The sequence below is a fragment of the Carex rostrata genome, chromosome 25 (genome assembly GCF_964058835.1).
Source record: "Carex rostrata chromosome 25, lpCarRost1.2, whole genome shotgun sequence".
NCBI lineage: Eukaryota > Viridiplantae > Streptophyta > Magnoliopsida > Poales > Cyperaceae > Carex > Carex rostrata.
In genome coordinates, this window is record NC_135942.1 from 1,726,805 (window position 1) to 1,739,636 (window position 12,832).

The 12,832-nt window shown below is 34.7% G+C and overlaps 2 protein-coding genes across 3 annotated transcripts; one reads left to right on the forward strand and one right to left on the reverse strand.

Annotated features, from left to right (window-relative positions):
* Positions 1-531: 531 nt before the first annotated feature.
* Positions 532-8,155, forward strand: LOC144576219 (actin-related protein 2/3 complex subunit 1A-like). 2 transcript variants are annotated; one of them, XR_013518618.1, is made up of 15 exons: positions 532-764; positions 1,306-1,391; positions 1,913-1,989; positions 2,081-2,175; positions 2,357-2,426; positions 3,065-3,134; positions 3,506-3,579; positions 3,671-3,710; positions 4,168-4,249; positions 4,785-4,873; positions 4,964-5,049; positions 5,370-5,430; positions 5,984-6,090; positions 6,729-6,862; positions 7,277-7,394. XR_013518618.1 is itself a non-coding variant. In XM_078326520.1 (15 exons), exons 1-15 carry the CDS (start codon positions 695-697, stop codon positions 7,781-7,783), a joined length of 1,113 nt encoding a protein of 370 aa, XP_078182646.1. In that variant the 5' UTR covers positions 532-694; the 3' UTR covers positions 7,784-8,155. The 2 variants fall into 2 exon arrangements, 1 of the variants encoding a protein (XP_078182646.1); XM_078326520.1 differs by lacking the exon at positions 7,277-7,394 and adding an exon at positions 7,737-8,155 and having other exon boundaries at positions 6,729-6,787.
* Positions 8,156-9,290: 1,135 nt separating this feature from the next.
* Positions 9,291-11,569, reverse strand: LOC144543752 (uncharacterized). The gene is made up of 2 exons (XM_078292147.1): positions 10,928-11,569; positions 9,291-10,075 (listed from the first exon to the last, which is right to left on the reverse strand). The coding sequence occupies exons 1-2, from the start codon at positions 11,523-11,525 to the stop codon at positions 9,429-9,431; spliced, it is 1,245 nt and encodes a 414-aa protein (XP_078148273.1). The 5' UTR covers positions 11,526-11,569; the 3' UTR covers positions 9,291-9,428.
* Between the last annotated feature and the right edge of the window lie 1,263 nt (positions 11,570-12,832).

Below are 12,832 nucleotides of genomic sequence, written 5' to 3' on the forward strand. Positions count from 1 at the left end.
ATGATCTAAAATTCATATTAAAAATATACTTGTTGGATTATTTAAAAATTAAATTATACACTAATCAAATATAAGTTAATATGTGATCTATAATTTCTTAAATCGGCTTGAGCTGGTTGTGCTTATACCACCAAGATTAGTTAATTTCAGCTGGTGCTCCGACTTCAAATCTCATTTTTAATATTTAAGTGACTGGTAGGATCTGCTCATTATATTTCTGATGAAATCCAATTTTGGAAGAGAACTGAAGAGGAGTAGAGGACCTTTCTTTTTTGTTTAACGGAACAGAGTTAACAGCGATGTTATAATTAATTAATGTAATTTTGATGGAAGTTAATCATACTGTGTAATTTTGACGGAAGTTAATCCAAAGGCATTCGGATAGACTCCGAAGTCCGAATCCGATATTGGATCGAATTTGAACCGATGTCGGATTCCATTTCATGTAGCATAAGCAAGAAAAAAACAGAAAAAAAACCATTCCGGTTGGACGGGGCGGGTTCGTTTCTTCGCGGTAGGTTCAAAGTAGCGGTCACACACTCCTTTCCCTTTTCTCTGACTCTCTCCCATTGCGGATCTGGCTTCCCTTGTCAGCCGTTGCACTCTTCTCCGAGCCATAAACTGATAAACCCTCTCCTTCTAACGAGATCTGATTGGTCGAAAGTTTAGCTGAGTTTATCTCGGCGTGGAGGCGATGGCGGCGGTAGCGATTCACCAGTTCGCTGAGTGCATCACTTGCCACGCATGGAGTCCCGATCAATCTAGTAATCTCTCTCTCTCTCTAGCTGGCTTTGTTCTGAGTTTCTCCTTAGGCGTCGTTGCAATTTAGTAAGTTTCAGGCTGATGTTGTTTAATTGTTCTTACTGGGTTTGGCACCAGAATGATGTGGGAGCAGTTCTGTCAGTTCTGCAATTAAGCCCCAATTTAACCCAATTGAGCTTCTAATTCTGCAACTATGTCTTCAAATTAACTAACTAATGCCTTAAATGCACAATATTCAGGCTTTATGTGTACCTAGTTTAACTCGATCAAGTTTCAATTACTCTCAATTTACCAAATTATTGGTCCAATGGTGAAGTTATCATCATCCAGTATATGCTGTTTCCATCCAGTCTGCATAAGAATCACACTATTGCTCAAAAAAAAGTGTTTCGTTAAGGCTTTCCGGATAATAGTGAAGGCCTTTTCCTCGCATTTGTCATTTGAATTGTGAGGGATTTCACAAGCTTGATTTTATGATGATGATGATGATCATCATCATCTCCTATTGTATGTCATTCATGATATATTGTATTTCTCTTGCAGTGGTTGCCTTTTGTCCCAACAACAGTGAAGTACACATTTACAAGTTATTTGGAGACAAGTGGGAGAAAATGCATGTTCTTTCCAAGGTATCAGTCATAAATGATTTTCTTTCTCTCTCTCTCTCTCTGTTTTTGTAATTGCTAGAGCCACATTTGATTGAGATATCTGTGGTGATTACTTTTGGTATAATGGCTTATATTTTTTATTTGTGTTGATAGCATCGTACTTGGTTAACAGTTTGCCCATATTTATTGTAATATTATGCTGCTGTCTTATATTGGTTGAAACTTAGCCTCAGTTAACCATCTCAAGCCGAATATGTGAGCCTATACTTGTAATTATTAAAATAACCCAAAGCATACTAAAATAATTGGAACCAAACTGGTGACACCCCAGAGATATGGTATCAGTAGTGTGACTAGTGTCTTTGAACAACCTGTACTAGAGCCAACTGGAATGCTCCAAAATGTGGAACTAAAAACTTAATCCTTGGTTATGAGAATGTCAATGCGTTATCTCCCATTTTGCTTTACAAAATTTGCTTGCTTAATTGAATGTCAATATGATTTTCTATTAACTTTTAATATTTCTATGCCTTTATCTGTAGCATGATCAAATTGTATGTGGAATTGACTGGAGCGTGAAATCCAACAAAATCGTGACTGTTTCACATGATAGGAATTCGTAAGCTCCTTTTGACCCCTCACTGTTAACTACAACAAGCACACCTATACAAACTAATGCATGTTTTTAAAATTTTTTTTTTTTTTTTTAGATATGTCTGGAGCCAAGAAGGAACAGAGTGGGTCCCAACACTTGTCATTCTTAGGCTAAACCGTGCTGCTCTATGTGTTCAGTGGAGTCCAAGAGGTAACTGAAGTGGTGCCTATTGTAATTCTTGATACCTTACCTTACTGTCAGGCCATGTCTCTAGCAAAATAGTTGGTTACAACTAAGCACTGCTTGTTTCTGCATTATTTTAGTTGGGGCTTCTGATATTGTGAGCTTATATTTAACTAATGCATACAAATCTATTGTTTTTATTTTTCAGAAAACAAATTTGCTGTAGGAAGTGGTGCTAAATCTATTTGCATATGCTACTATGAACAAGAGAATGATTGGTAATTTACATTTTTTTCTTATCTTTCGAAGTTTTCCTTTTTTTTTGTGTAAGATGTCCTTTTTTATTCACGTCGTATTTAGCATTGTTATAGGCTTTGTTGCGAGTAAACTTCAAATGGATGAAAAGAGCCTAGTTCAAAACTGAGTTTATAAGTGCCATTTACTTTTTTGTTGAAGAACTTCTATGACAGCTATTATCCGTATTAATTACCATGTGGGATAGATGTTTTGGTTCTTTAGACCAGTAAGGCCATGTCCATAAATACTGGCTTATAGTAAACACTTTTAGCTGTTTCTCTTCTTTTGAACCATTTTTTTTGTATTTCTGTGTGATTACGACTGCTGTAGGATTAAATAAGGCTCCAAACTAATGGTTTGGCTGCAGCCCTCCTTCACACGTGATAGCACTCAACAAAAGTTAAAAGAATGGCAAACAAGAATAACAGTCTACACTTTTAGTAATAAAAAATGAGAATTAAGTTAGATAGTGGATGTTGATGGAGAGAACTACAATAAATATGGAAGTATCTCCTTGTCTGCATGGTCATGGACCTTTATTACTATGATGCTTTTGTTTTTGTGTTTTTATTACTGAATTTCAAAATGCATTTCAATATTACTTTTTTGTCTGTTTCAGGTGGGTTAGCAAACTGATTAGGAAAAGACATGATTCTTCTGTCACTAGTGTTGCTTGGCATCCTGACAATGTTTGTCTAGACTTCCTCATCGTCATATTTTATTTTATCATATTGCCTTCTTCTCTCGTCTTAGTAAATTATAAATTCCCAACAAAATTCAAACTGGGGATAGCATTGATGGATGTAAACTGTACTTTTGGTTCATATACTGGAACCTTTGAAGATTGTACTGTCCTGTTTCTGTATAAAATATTTCTTTCTTGTCAACTGAAGACAGAAGTTCTTCTCATTATGGGAAAGTTCGAAAGGAAAAGTATAATGTCAATATCATTTTTGAATTTTCAACATGGATAACTTAGACTTAATATCACAGGTGTTTTCTTTCATACTCTTTATTTCACAAGTTTGTAGTTTTGGTGAACTCATTTTTATTTTTGTAGATACTTCTTGCAACAACATCCACTGATGGTAAATGTAAAGTCTTTTCCACATTTATCAAGGGCGTGGATTCAAAGTAATATTACAAGTACATGTGATTCAAACCAAGTAACAATATTTGTAAGAAATATCTTGTTGGCTGACATTTTTTCTTTCTTTTTCTTTAGGGAGTCAGAATCAAGCTCCAGTGATCTGAAATTTGGAGAGGTTAAACTATGTTTAATTTTCATTTCCATGTAAATATAGAGTAAAAAATTGTTTTTTTTAATATCCATACTTCAATTATGCAAATCATTCTTTTAGGCACAGCACTTATCTTAGTTCAACAAAACTTATTAAAATCATAGTGATGGAAGTAGTAAGCTTGTTTACATAGTACAACTATTACTCAGTTCAAAGTTAAATTTAATGAGCTATTGAGCTCTAGAATCTTACGAGAAACTTTCTAAAATCATTTTAACCTTTAGTTGCATCTTCTGTAATTATGAGATAAAACAAAAATAAGATCCCAAGTGTGAAATTCTTGTCTTTTTGACTGAGCTGGAGCCCAATAAGTTCAAATGTTACAATTCACTTTTTGTTTCATTGGAACCAAGTTCATGTATAAGAATCAATCTATATAATTGTTCCAGTTCATTGACATCTTTTTGGGTTCTTTTATCAGCAAATTGCTCAACTTGACTTGTCTGCAACTTGGACATTTGGCGTAAGATGGTCTCCAAGTGGAAGTATCCTGGCTTATTCAGGTTAGATGTCTCATTAATTTCTCAACTATCGAATAGTGAAGTTCCTTTTCTTATTAGATGTGGAATACAAAGAATATATCAGTACCTGCTTGATCTGACTAGAATTGGTCACTAAAGTACTTTACTAGAGCCAATTGTGTCCAAAGTGAACATATAAATAAAATTAAAGTAACAAAAGAATGACAAAACAGGAAGCTGCATGTTTTGCATTAGGTAATAGTAGAACCCTTCACCTATGTGAAAAGCAATTTATCTTGCTGCCAGAGCACAAATGTTTTTTTTTTTTTTTAATTTCTATCCCCCCTTGAAAACCTTAAAATGAGAAAATCTCTTGGATATCTTATTAACCCATAAAAATAAATAATATTATTTATATGCCTTTTGATCAAATTTTCAGAAGTTAGCAACTCTGTCCCTCTGTTGCCTTAATTTTGTAGTAGTGCAGGGGGGTGTTTCTAGCCTTTGAATGTTTTTGTAAAGAAAAGTGAGAGGTTCTTCTTTTCTTTCGTTAATTTTTTTTTTATTTGATTTTCAGGTCACAACTCTATGATATATTTCATTGATGATGTAAAGTCAACTCCTTCTTCCCAAAGCATTTCCTTGCGGGATCTGCCTCTCCGTGATGTGGGTCAGCATTCTTTTCTATTATATTAACTGAAACATTTTTTATTCATGAATTTAAAATGATGGTTAACAAAATCCAAAAACTTTCAGATTCTCTTTTTATCTGATAGAGTGGTAGTTGGTGTTGGATTTGATTGCAATCCAATGATCTTCACATCTGATGATACTGGACTGTGGTAAGTATCATACATACCTACTGTGCATCTTTTGTTTCTTTGATTAAAAAAAAAGAACCGTCTGAATCATAATATTAGCAAATTGGAGGCCACTGTCAAACCTTTTAAAAAAAAAAAAAAAATTCGAAGGAAAACTAATCAAGACACAAATGCAGTATTACAGTTGATTACATACAGTCATGGTATTTCAACCTAGCACATTTTATGCTGTAATATAACCATGAACTCAGTCCCTTATTTTTTTTTTTCATTACATGTGCCAATACCAAATTATTATTTTTTTTCTTTTTTTCTTTACAATATATTAATTTTTCTTGTAGGAGCTTTACCAAGTACTTGGACCAGAGGAAGGCAGCTCCCTCAAGTTCAAGAGCCTCACAGGTACAATTTCATTCATTTTGACTTTGTTTTGTCCATTGTTTTTTTATAGCTTTCCATTTTGTTAAAATCTACTTTTAACAAAATAAAAGAGGTGGTACTACGGTTCCTTTAGCTTTCCAGATCACTTTTGTTGTCAATTCTTATAATTTAATTATTTTGACTGGAATAACAGTGAAAGAGGTTCCTTCTCTATTACTACTAAAGCCATCAGAAAAATTAAACATGAGAACATGATGTATGTCATATCTAAAATTGATGCGTTTAACTGTACAACTCTTGAAATTGCTATTTCATTTTTCCTCCACATGACAGGAACTATATATTGATATAAATTGTTCATTAGGTATAAAATAATTGAGTCTGGATGTATTAAATTACAACCTCTGGAGATATGTAGATGTTCTTTAGTAGGCACTAGATCTCTTCATTGACACCAAATATATCAGATTAATACTTCATTGCAATGAAAATAGGCTCAAGCTCTCTAAGAAACAAAAAAAAAAAACATTTTGTTAACTTCATTTTTACTTTCTTTTTTCTATATTTAATGCAGTTGTCAGAAGCATTTGGAAAATTGTATGGGTCATCTAAACAAGTGCCAAGCAACGACACCGTCGAACCGTCAAAACCCCGTGGAGGTGCTCATGAAAACTGCATCACGTATGCTCCTCTCTCTCTCTCTCATATGTTCCATTATCCTCAGAGCGATTGTGAGTAAAATGGGATGGTCAAGTACCCAAAAACCCTATTGTCGTATTTTGGATGGCCAAAATTATATGATGGCATGTCTGTGCCATACAATAATGATTGTGAATATTTAATGTGAAGCAAGTATTGATCTATTCAGTCTGACTCTGCACAATTTGATTTGGAAAATGAGAAGACCATTGTTCTGGGAGTGGAAGTCTGTTTAGAACTTAAGAACAAGTTTTTATAGGAAGTAGCGAGAGATAGGAAACCAATGCAACAACTATTTCTTCATTCCAAGTATATTGCAATTCATCTCGGTTTCAAACCAAGTTAGAGTGGAGAATGGATGCTTCTCATACATAATCCCAATTTTTGTATAGTTGCTTGGAACAGACTGCTAGGGTGCTTTTTCCCCTGTAGAGTCTAGAACAATATCCATAATATACATTCTGCACTAAGATAAAATATCCTCCTTTTATTCCTGAAATGGTGTATAGCTATTCTGAGATACTTTTGCTCTGTAGGATGTATGCCGTAGACTCATTCACTAGCTTATATGTTGACTTTCTTATGCTTCCATCAAATTAACTAAATAATTTGTTTTTCAGATGTATTGTACCGCTAAAGAAACGTGGTAACACCGATCTAACTCGCTTCAGCACCTCAGGTTAGTGAAATTCTCAAGAGAAGGTTCGGAGGTATCGAATATTAGTGTATTACTATATAATAATATGAGGAGTGAGTCTATGGTACTATGCATATTACGATTTGTTACCGTGCTACGGCTCTATATTCGAGTTTTCAAATCCTAACGGTCGATCTAAACCGTTCATCTTGTTCTCCATATTAATATGTGTTTGGAGACCAAATTTTACATTTTTTGAAATTTTTTTACTATTTTTTTAGATTTATTGAAAATCACTGTTTTTGGATGGTCCAGAATTTTCAGATCAAGTGATTTTCTAAATATCTAAAAAAATAGTAAAAAATTTTCAAAAAATGTAAAATTTGGTCTCCAAACACATATTAATATGGAGAACAAGATGAACGGTTCGGATCGACCGTTAGGATTTGAAAACTCGAATATAGAGCCGTAGCACGGTAACAACCCGTGATATGCATAGTACCATAGACTCACTCTAATATGAGCCATTAGCTTTTTTCTTCTAAAAAAGTAACAATATCCAAATAATAAGTATTTGCATTAAGTAGAGGTCCAGGCAGCACTTGTTCACTACTGGTCCTGAAAAATGGTGAGAAAACCTCACCCTCACAAATAATGTAGGGTTCTGGTGCTCAACTGCCCTGTTCATGCTATCTTAAAATGTCCTTTTACATACAAGTACTATATCTCGCATTGCACCTAGTGTGAGTGCATAATGGTAATTTCAATAGCCATTGATCAGTTCCTACTTAGAATATCTTGAGTGAATGTGTATAATAAAGCACATGTATCTAAAAATAATAAGCGTTAGTGCTTGAGGTCGTATGATGCAACAGCTGTACGCTGGCAAATGGTCATGTCTATCCTAACAAATATTTGTATAGTTTATCATCTCTAGGATAATTTTATTGATACGACCAAAAATGACAATATCATGTGTTTGTTTGTGCAGGACTGGATGGTAAGGTGGTGATATGGGAGTTGGCTATTCCCAAATAAGTACGCTTGGTGTGTGTCCTTTTATTTGTTTTTCTTGGAAATGAAGAAAAAGAGAGTCTTGATAGAAGTTTTTGCTTGCTCAGTACACATGTCATTGTTCTTGATGTAAAAAATATTTGGAGGGTACATTTACCAGCAAGGAGATATAATATGAAGCTCAAATTACTATGGAACGAGTGTTGGTGGACCCCACCTGATTTAAACTTATGTTGTAATTTGTATTAAGATACTTCAGGAGAAGAAAAAAAGATATGTTAGGAACATACTGTTAATTATAATAACTCGTCTGCTTTTCATGAATTAAAGTTAAAAAAATATTTCTGTGATGCCCCACTTTGATATAGTGTAGACATTCATCTATGGTTTTTTTAAGACACTTTTAATTGATTGTATCTGAGCTGTTTTTTTTGGGTATTTTGCGTAGTTGTTGTTGTTGTTGTTGTCGTCGTCGTCGTCGTCGTCGTCGTCTAAACAATGAAAGGTAATTTGCTGATTATAACATCTCTTTGCAAGTTTCAGGGTTGATTGGTTACAGAGTGATTAATGAAAATCTAGGTAGATTGTGATATATATACCTTACTGGATTCTTTGGCTCCTTTCATTTTTGTCAAATCATATCCAGAGAATACACTATATATTTAAGATTTAACCTCAGAATAGGTTGGCTTTGCCCATAACTTCATTAATTTAATAATGTATTGTTATATTAAAAAAATCTCTATTTAAAGTTGGAACCAGGTTTGTCTTAAAGGGAAAAAACTACAAGTAGAACAACTAGACCAGGAGTCTCAAAAATAATTAATCCTGGCTCTGGTTGAATGCGGAGGTAACATTACCAAGACCAGTAGGATGTAAATTTGTACTATGCCGGGTTGTGACTAGTCACCCTGTGACTTGATCATGTGTTGTGATCAAGTCAAGTTTTCATGTGCTGCGTTTGTGCCATGATCAAAATAATGAAAATGGTCACGACATGCAAATGATTACAACATGTTAATCACGTCATAATTTGACTCACGACACGTCAGTCATACACCTTACTTTTATCTATTTCAGCTAGCAGTTGTCGCCACAAAATATGCTGTCTAGCTAAACAATACGTTATAGCTTAGCTTGGTTTGATGTTGATATGTTCGCCTTATATCTTGTCCACTTTGGGTATCAGTTCTACACATTTGCGGGTCTTTTCACTAGGAATCAGCTTGGGTTTGAATACCATCGGACTCAAAGTGGTTCCAACGGGTTCTCTCACCGTCAGATTTGCTTTAGAATTTGTGTGTACGGATTTTAAAGCAGATGCAAAATTGCGGACACGAATCCTAAAGCAGATCCGATAGTGAGAGAACCCGTTGGAACCACTTTGGGTCCGATGGCCATCAGACCCAAGCTGTTTCCTTTTCACTAACCCTTCAGTAGTTTAGTATGACAAATATTACAATATTATTTAATTCTATATCTTAAAAGCATTATATTTTTTGTAAAGAAAACCAAAAAGAAATAAGAAACTATGAACGAATCTCTATATCAGTAATTTTTGTTATTATACATATACCATGCAAACCTTTAACAAACCAGATAAATCATAACAAATAAATGACAATGAGCTAATTACTCATGCATCTTATTACCAACAATCCCTCTAATCTTAGATAGGACTGCCAAAACCATACTCAAAGCAATCTTCACTAGAGGTATTTTCCCTTGCACCCCATATTTTCATCAAATCTTCATACTCTTGTTTCTCCAAAACCACACCTCCGATCTTACTTTTCCAAGACTGTTCAGCCTTTGCCAGCTCGATCTCAGCTTCCTTGATCAACGAATCTAAATCCAGATCGAGATCCAAATCCAAACTGAAATCCAAGGTCAAATTCAAGCTCTCCTCAACTTCTTTTCTCCAAGGTTCGACCTTCAATTCCCGCTCTTTCTTCCAGTACTTATCTTCTAGCAAAGTTAAGAACTCATCCTCGACCTTTTCTAAATCAAAATCTTCATGAAGATCCATCATGAGACATGGTTTCTCATCCTTTGGCACGCCTAATTCTTCATCATCATCAGTTGTGTTCGCTATGTTATCAGAAGGAGGCCAACGGGACCGAGATGAGGCAGATATGGTACCTTTTTCTATGGTGATATAGTCCCCATCCTCATCTTCTTCAATGCAAATGGAGTCCTGCATTGAGTCTGAGTTTTCTATGGTGATGAAGTCACCACGGTTGACTGGGGCACGGAGGCAGCTGAGGTCAGGGAGGCATGAGAAGCATTTGCCTTTGCTCTCGCTTTTTTGTCGATCTGTCATGAAAGTAATGCGTGCAGATTAATACTCCAAAAGAGAACTATAAATTTTCAGTATCTTATGTGCTAAAACCTAATCTATAGCTTTTCATTGACTACCTCTTATTTTTTGTGCCTTTTAAAAGCTTCAAAAGATACAGTTATCCTAATGAACAACTATTCTCTTTGAATTAGTAGGCGAATAATTAAAAATAAATTAGATTCCTACGAGTACAAAAGTAATCAAAGGGATAAAGGCAGAGGAAAAGTTGTCAACAAATAATGGGAAATCTTTCAACATTATATTGTTTCTGATAGTGGAAAGGCGAATTTTTTTTTTTGAAATGGGAGTATGCAAATAATTCAAAGTTTATACAAGTTAGCATAACACTACTATTCAATCCATATGATTCTTTTTCTATCTTGGAATAAAATTCTAATTCAAAGTTTCTATATGTGGTATATAGTTGCTAATTCAAAGCTTAAAGAAATTTTGTGAGGACAACTTCCCCAGATAGACCTGAGTAGGAGAGGGGGTCTGAATATTTTAGGAGCATTTTTAATATTACTAGCTGAACTTTTTAAGACCTGAGTAGTTCGATTCAGTCCAAACAAGATTACAAGGGTCACTTGATCCAAGTAACACACCTGTAAATAATTTTCTATATCAATATATCTTAGTGGAAAATTTTCCACTAACTCTCAAAAAAAAAACTTCCCCAGATAGACCATGCTGATGAAACAAAACACATGCACTATTCATAGAGATTTTTTTCCTTCAAATTAAGCTGCTAAAAAAGGATCAGCACCTAACATTAATTCATCAAAATATTTTAAATTAACAGAAAGTTATATAAACTATTCACATACCAGCAGCACCAACCCTTGAATCCTCATCCATCATCCTACAGTACACATTTAAGTTTAGCAGTGCGCCACTGGCAATGCCTCCAAGAACAAAACTCATTGCTTTCCCTCCCATATTTGTCTTAGAATTTGAATTGGAACCTCTTGAATTTGAACCCTCGGCATTAGCGAGCTCGCTGAGATCAACATGAAATGTGCCTAGATCACAATCTGCTGAGTCAACCAACGAGACCCGAATCAAGCAGCTCCTAAGGTTTTCACTTACCTCAAACCCACAATAGTGCAAGAATATCTCATCAAAGGATGCATTTCCTCGGTTAACATGGACCGGGTTTGTGTGCTCCCCCTTTGAACCCTTGGTTTTCCATCCTACGACTAGCGCACGACCTTCTACAGATAACGGTAGGTTACTGATGTGTTGGATCTGTATGCATAAGACACACCGTGACCGGTGTATTCTCATGCCTTGAAGAAACTTGTATTTCCACTGGCGAAATAGGTTTCTACCGCTTGTGGATCCGGATGAGTAGTTGGTTTGTTTTTGGAGGAGATCCAATTCTTCCTGAAGATAACTAACCCCATTTTGGTTCTTTCCCACCATGGTTATTGCATGAAATGATGGTGGTGAGAAAGAGAGAGAGAGAGAGAGAGGCTTCAGGGAAGTCTAATATTGAGAAAATGTTCATGTACTGGGTTGAGGGTTTTCGTAGGCCTACTGATGACGGTGACTTTTGCATGCAGATCCCTTTTATAGGTATATTTAATATTAAGTCCAGTCTGGTGACTCTTTCCGTAGGCATTGCAAAACAAAAGGCTCTTTTGTTAAATCATAAACTTAAATCTTTAGAAGATGTATGATCAAAATAACAGTAATTTATTTACTTTTAAATTCGAAATTGTACGTATGTAGTGGATGTAATGATCATATAATATGTTGTTAAAAAGCTTGATTTATCTTAGATCTATATATATGAATATGAGAGAGTCATTTTATACATGCAAGAGAAAAAAAAAATAATAGTTTGAATGAGAACATTTTCAAAACATCGCATTGAATTTATTTTGTTCCTATCAGTCTCAACCTAGCTACCTCGTCAGTCGTCTCAACAGAGTTTTTTGTACAAATCCAATATAGTGACAACATATTAATTGCATCATTGCCAACTTAAGAAGCGCAAGCTTAATTTGATCATGATGATGAAAAAAGTTTGTAAATATAAGTTTTGGAGGCCATGAGCGTTAAAAAAAAAATTATACTATCTCCTAATCTCCAGACTCCAGTTCTCTAAAATCCCCCCGAATCTTAAATCAAAGACTTATCTGTTTTAACAGTTTTCATTGACAGTTGACGCAAGACGCAGTCTTTATCAGAGCTGCTATACGAGAAATTGTGAAGCTCGTCCGAATTTTTATTGTTGCTTTGAGATTTGCGCTATGCCATAATTCAGAACACCTTCCGTACGTGCAAATCGTAGAGCCTTGTGTACTTCCATAGTTCCGTAGTGGCAGCCTAGTACTTATCACTAAGAAGTCAAACGGATATATGGCATGAATCAGATCTCATATCATCATAATTGATTAACTTTATCTTGTTTCGAACCGTTATTGGTTATATTTTTCTTTTTAAAAGAGAAAATCGTTGGCAATCAACCATCAAAAATAAAATTTAAAATCGTTTAAGACATGAATCATTAACGGATATATGGCATGAATTAGTTGCCGCTATTCCGTAACTTTATCTTGTTTTTAACCTATCGTCAAAAATACTTGTTGCAATATATTTGATACCAATACCTTTCAAGATAAATACTTATAATATTTGATATTAATACATTTTAGGTACCAATCAATGTCATATGTAAACAAATTCAAATTTGATATAATTTGTTAGGTACAAACACTTGATAC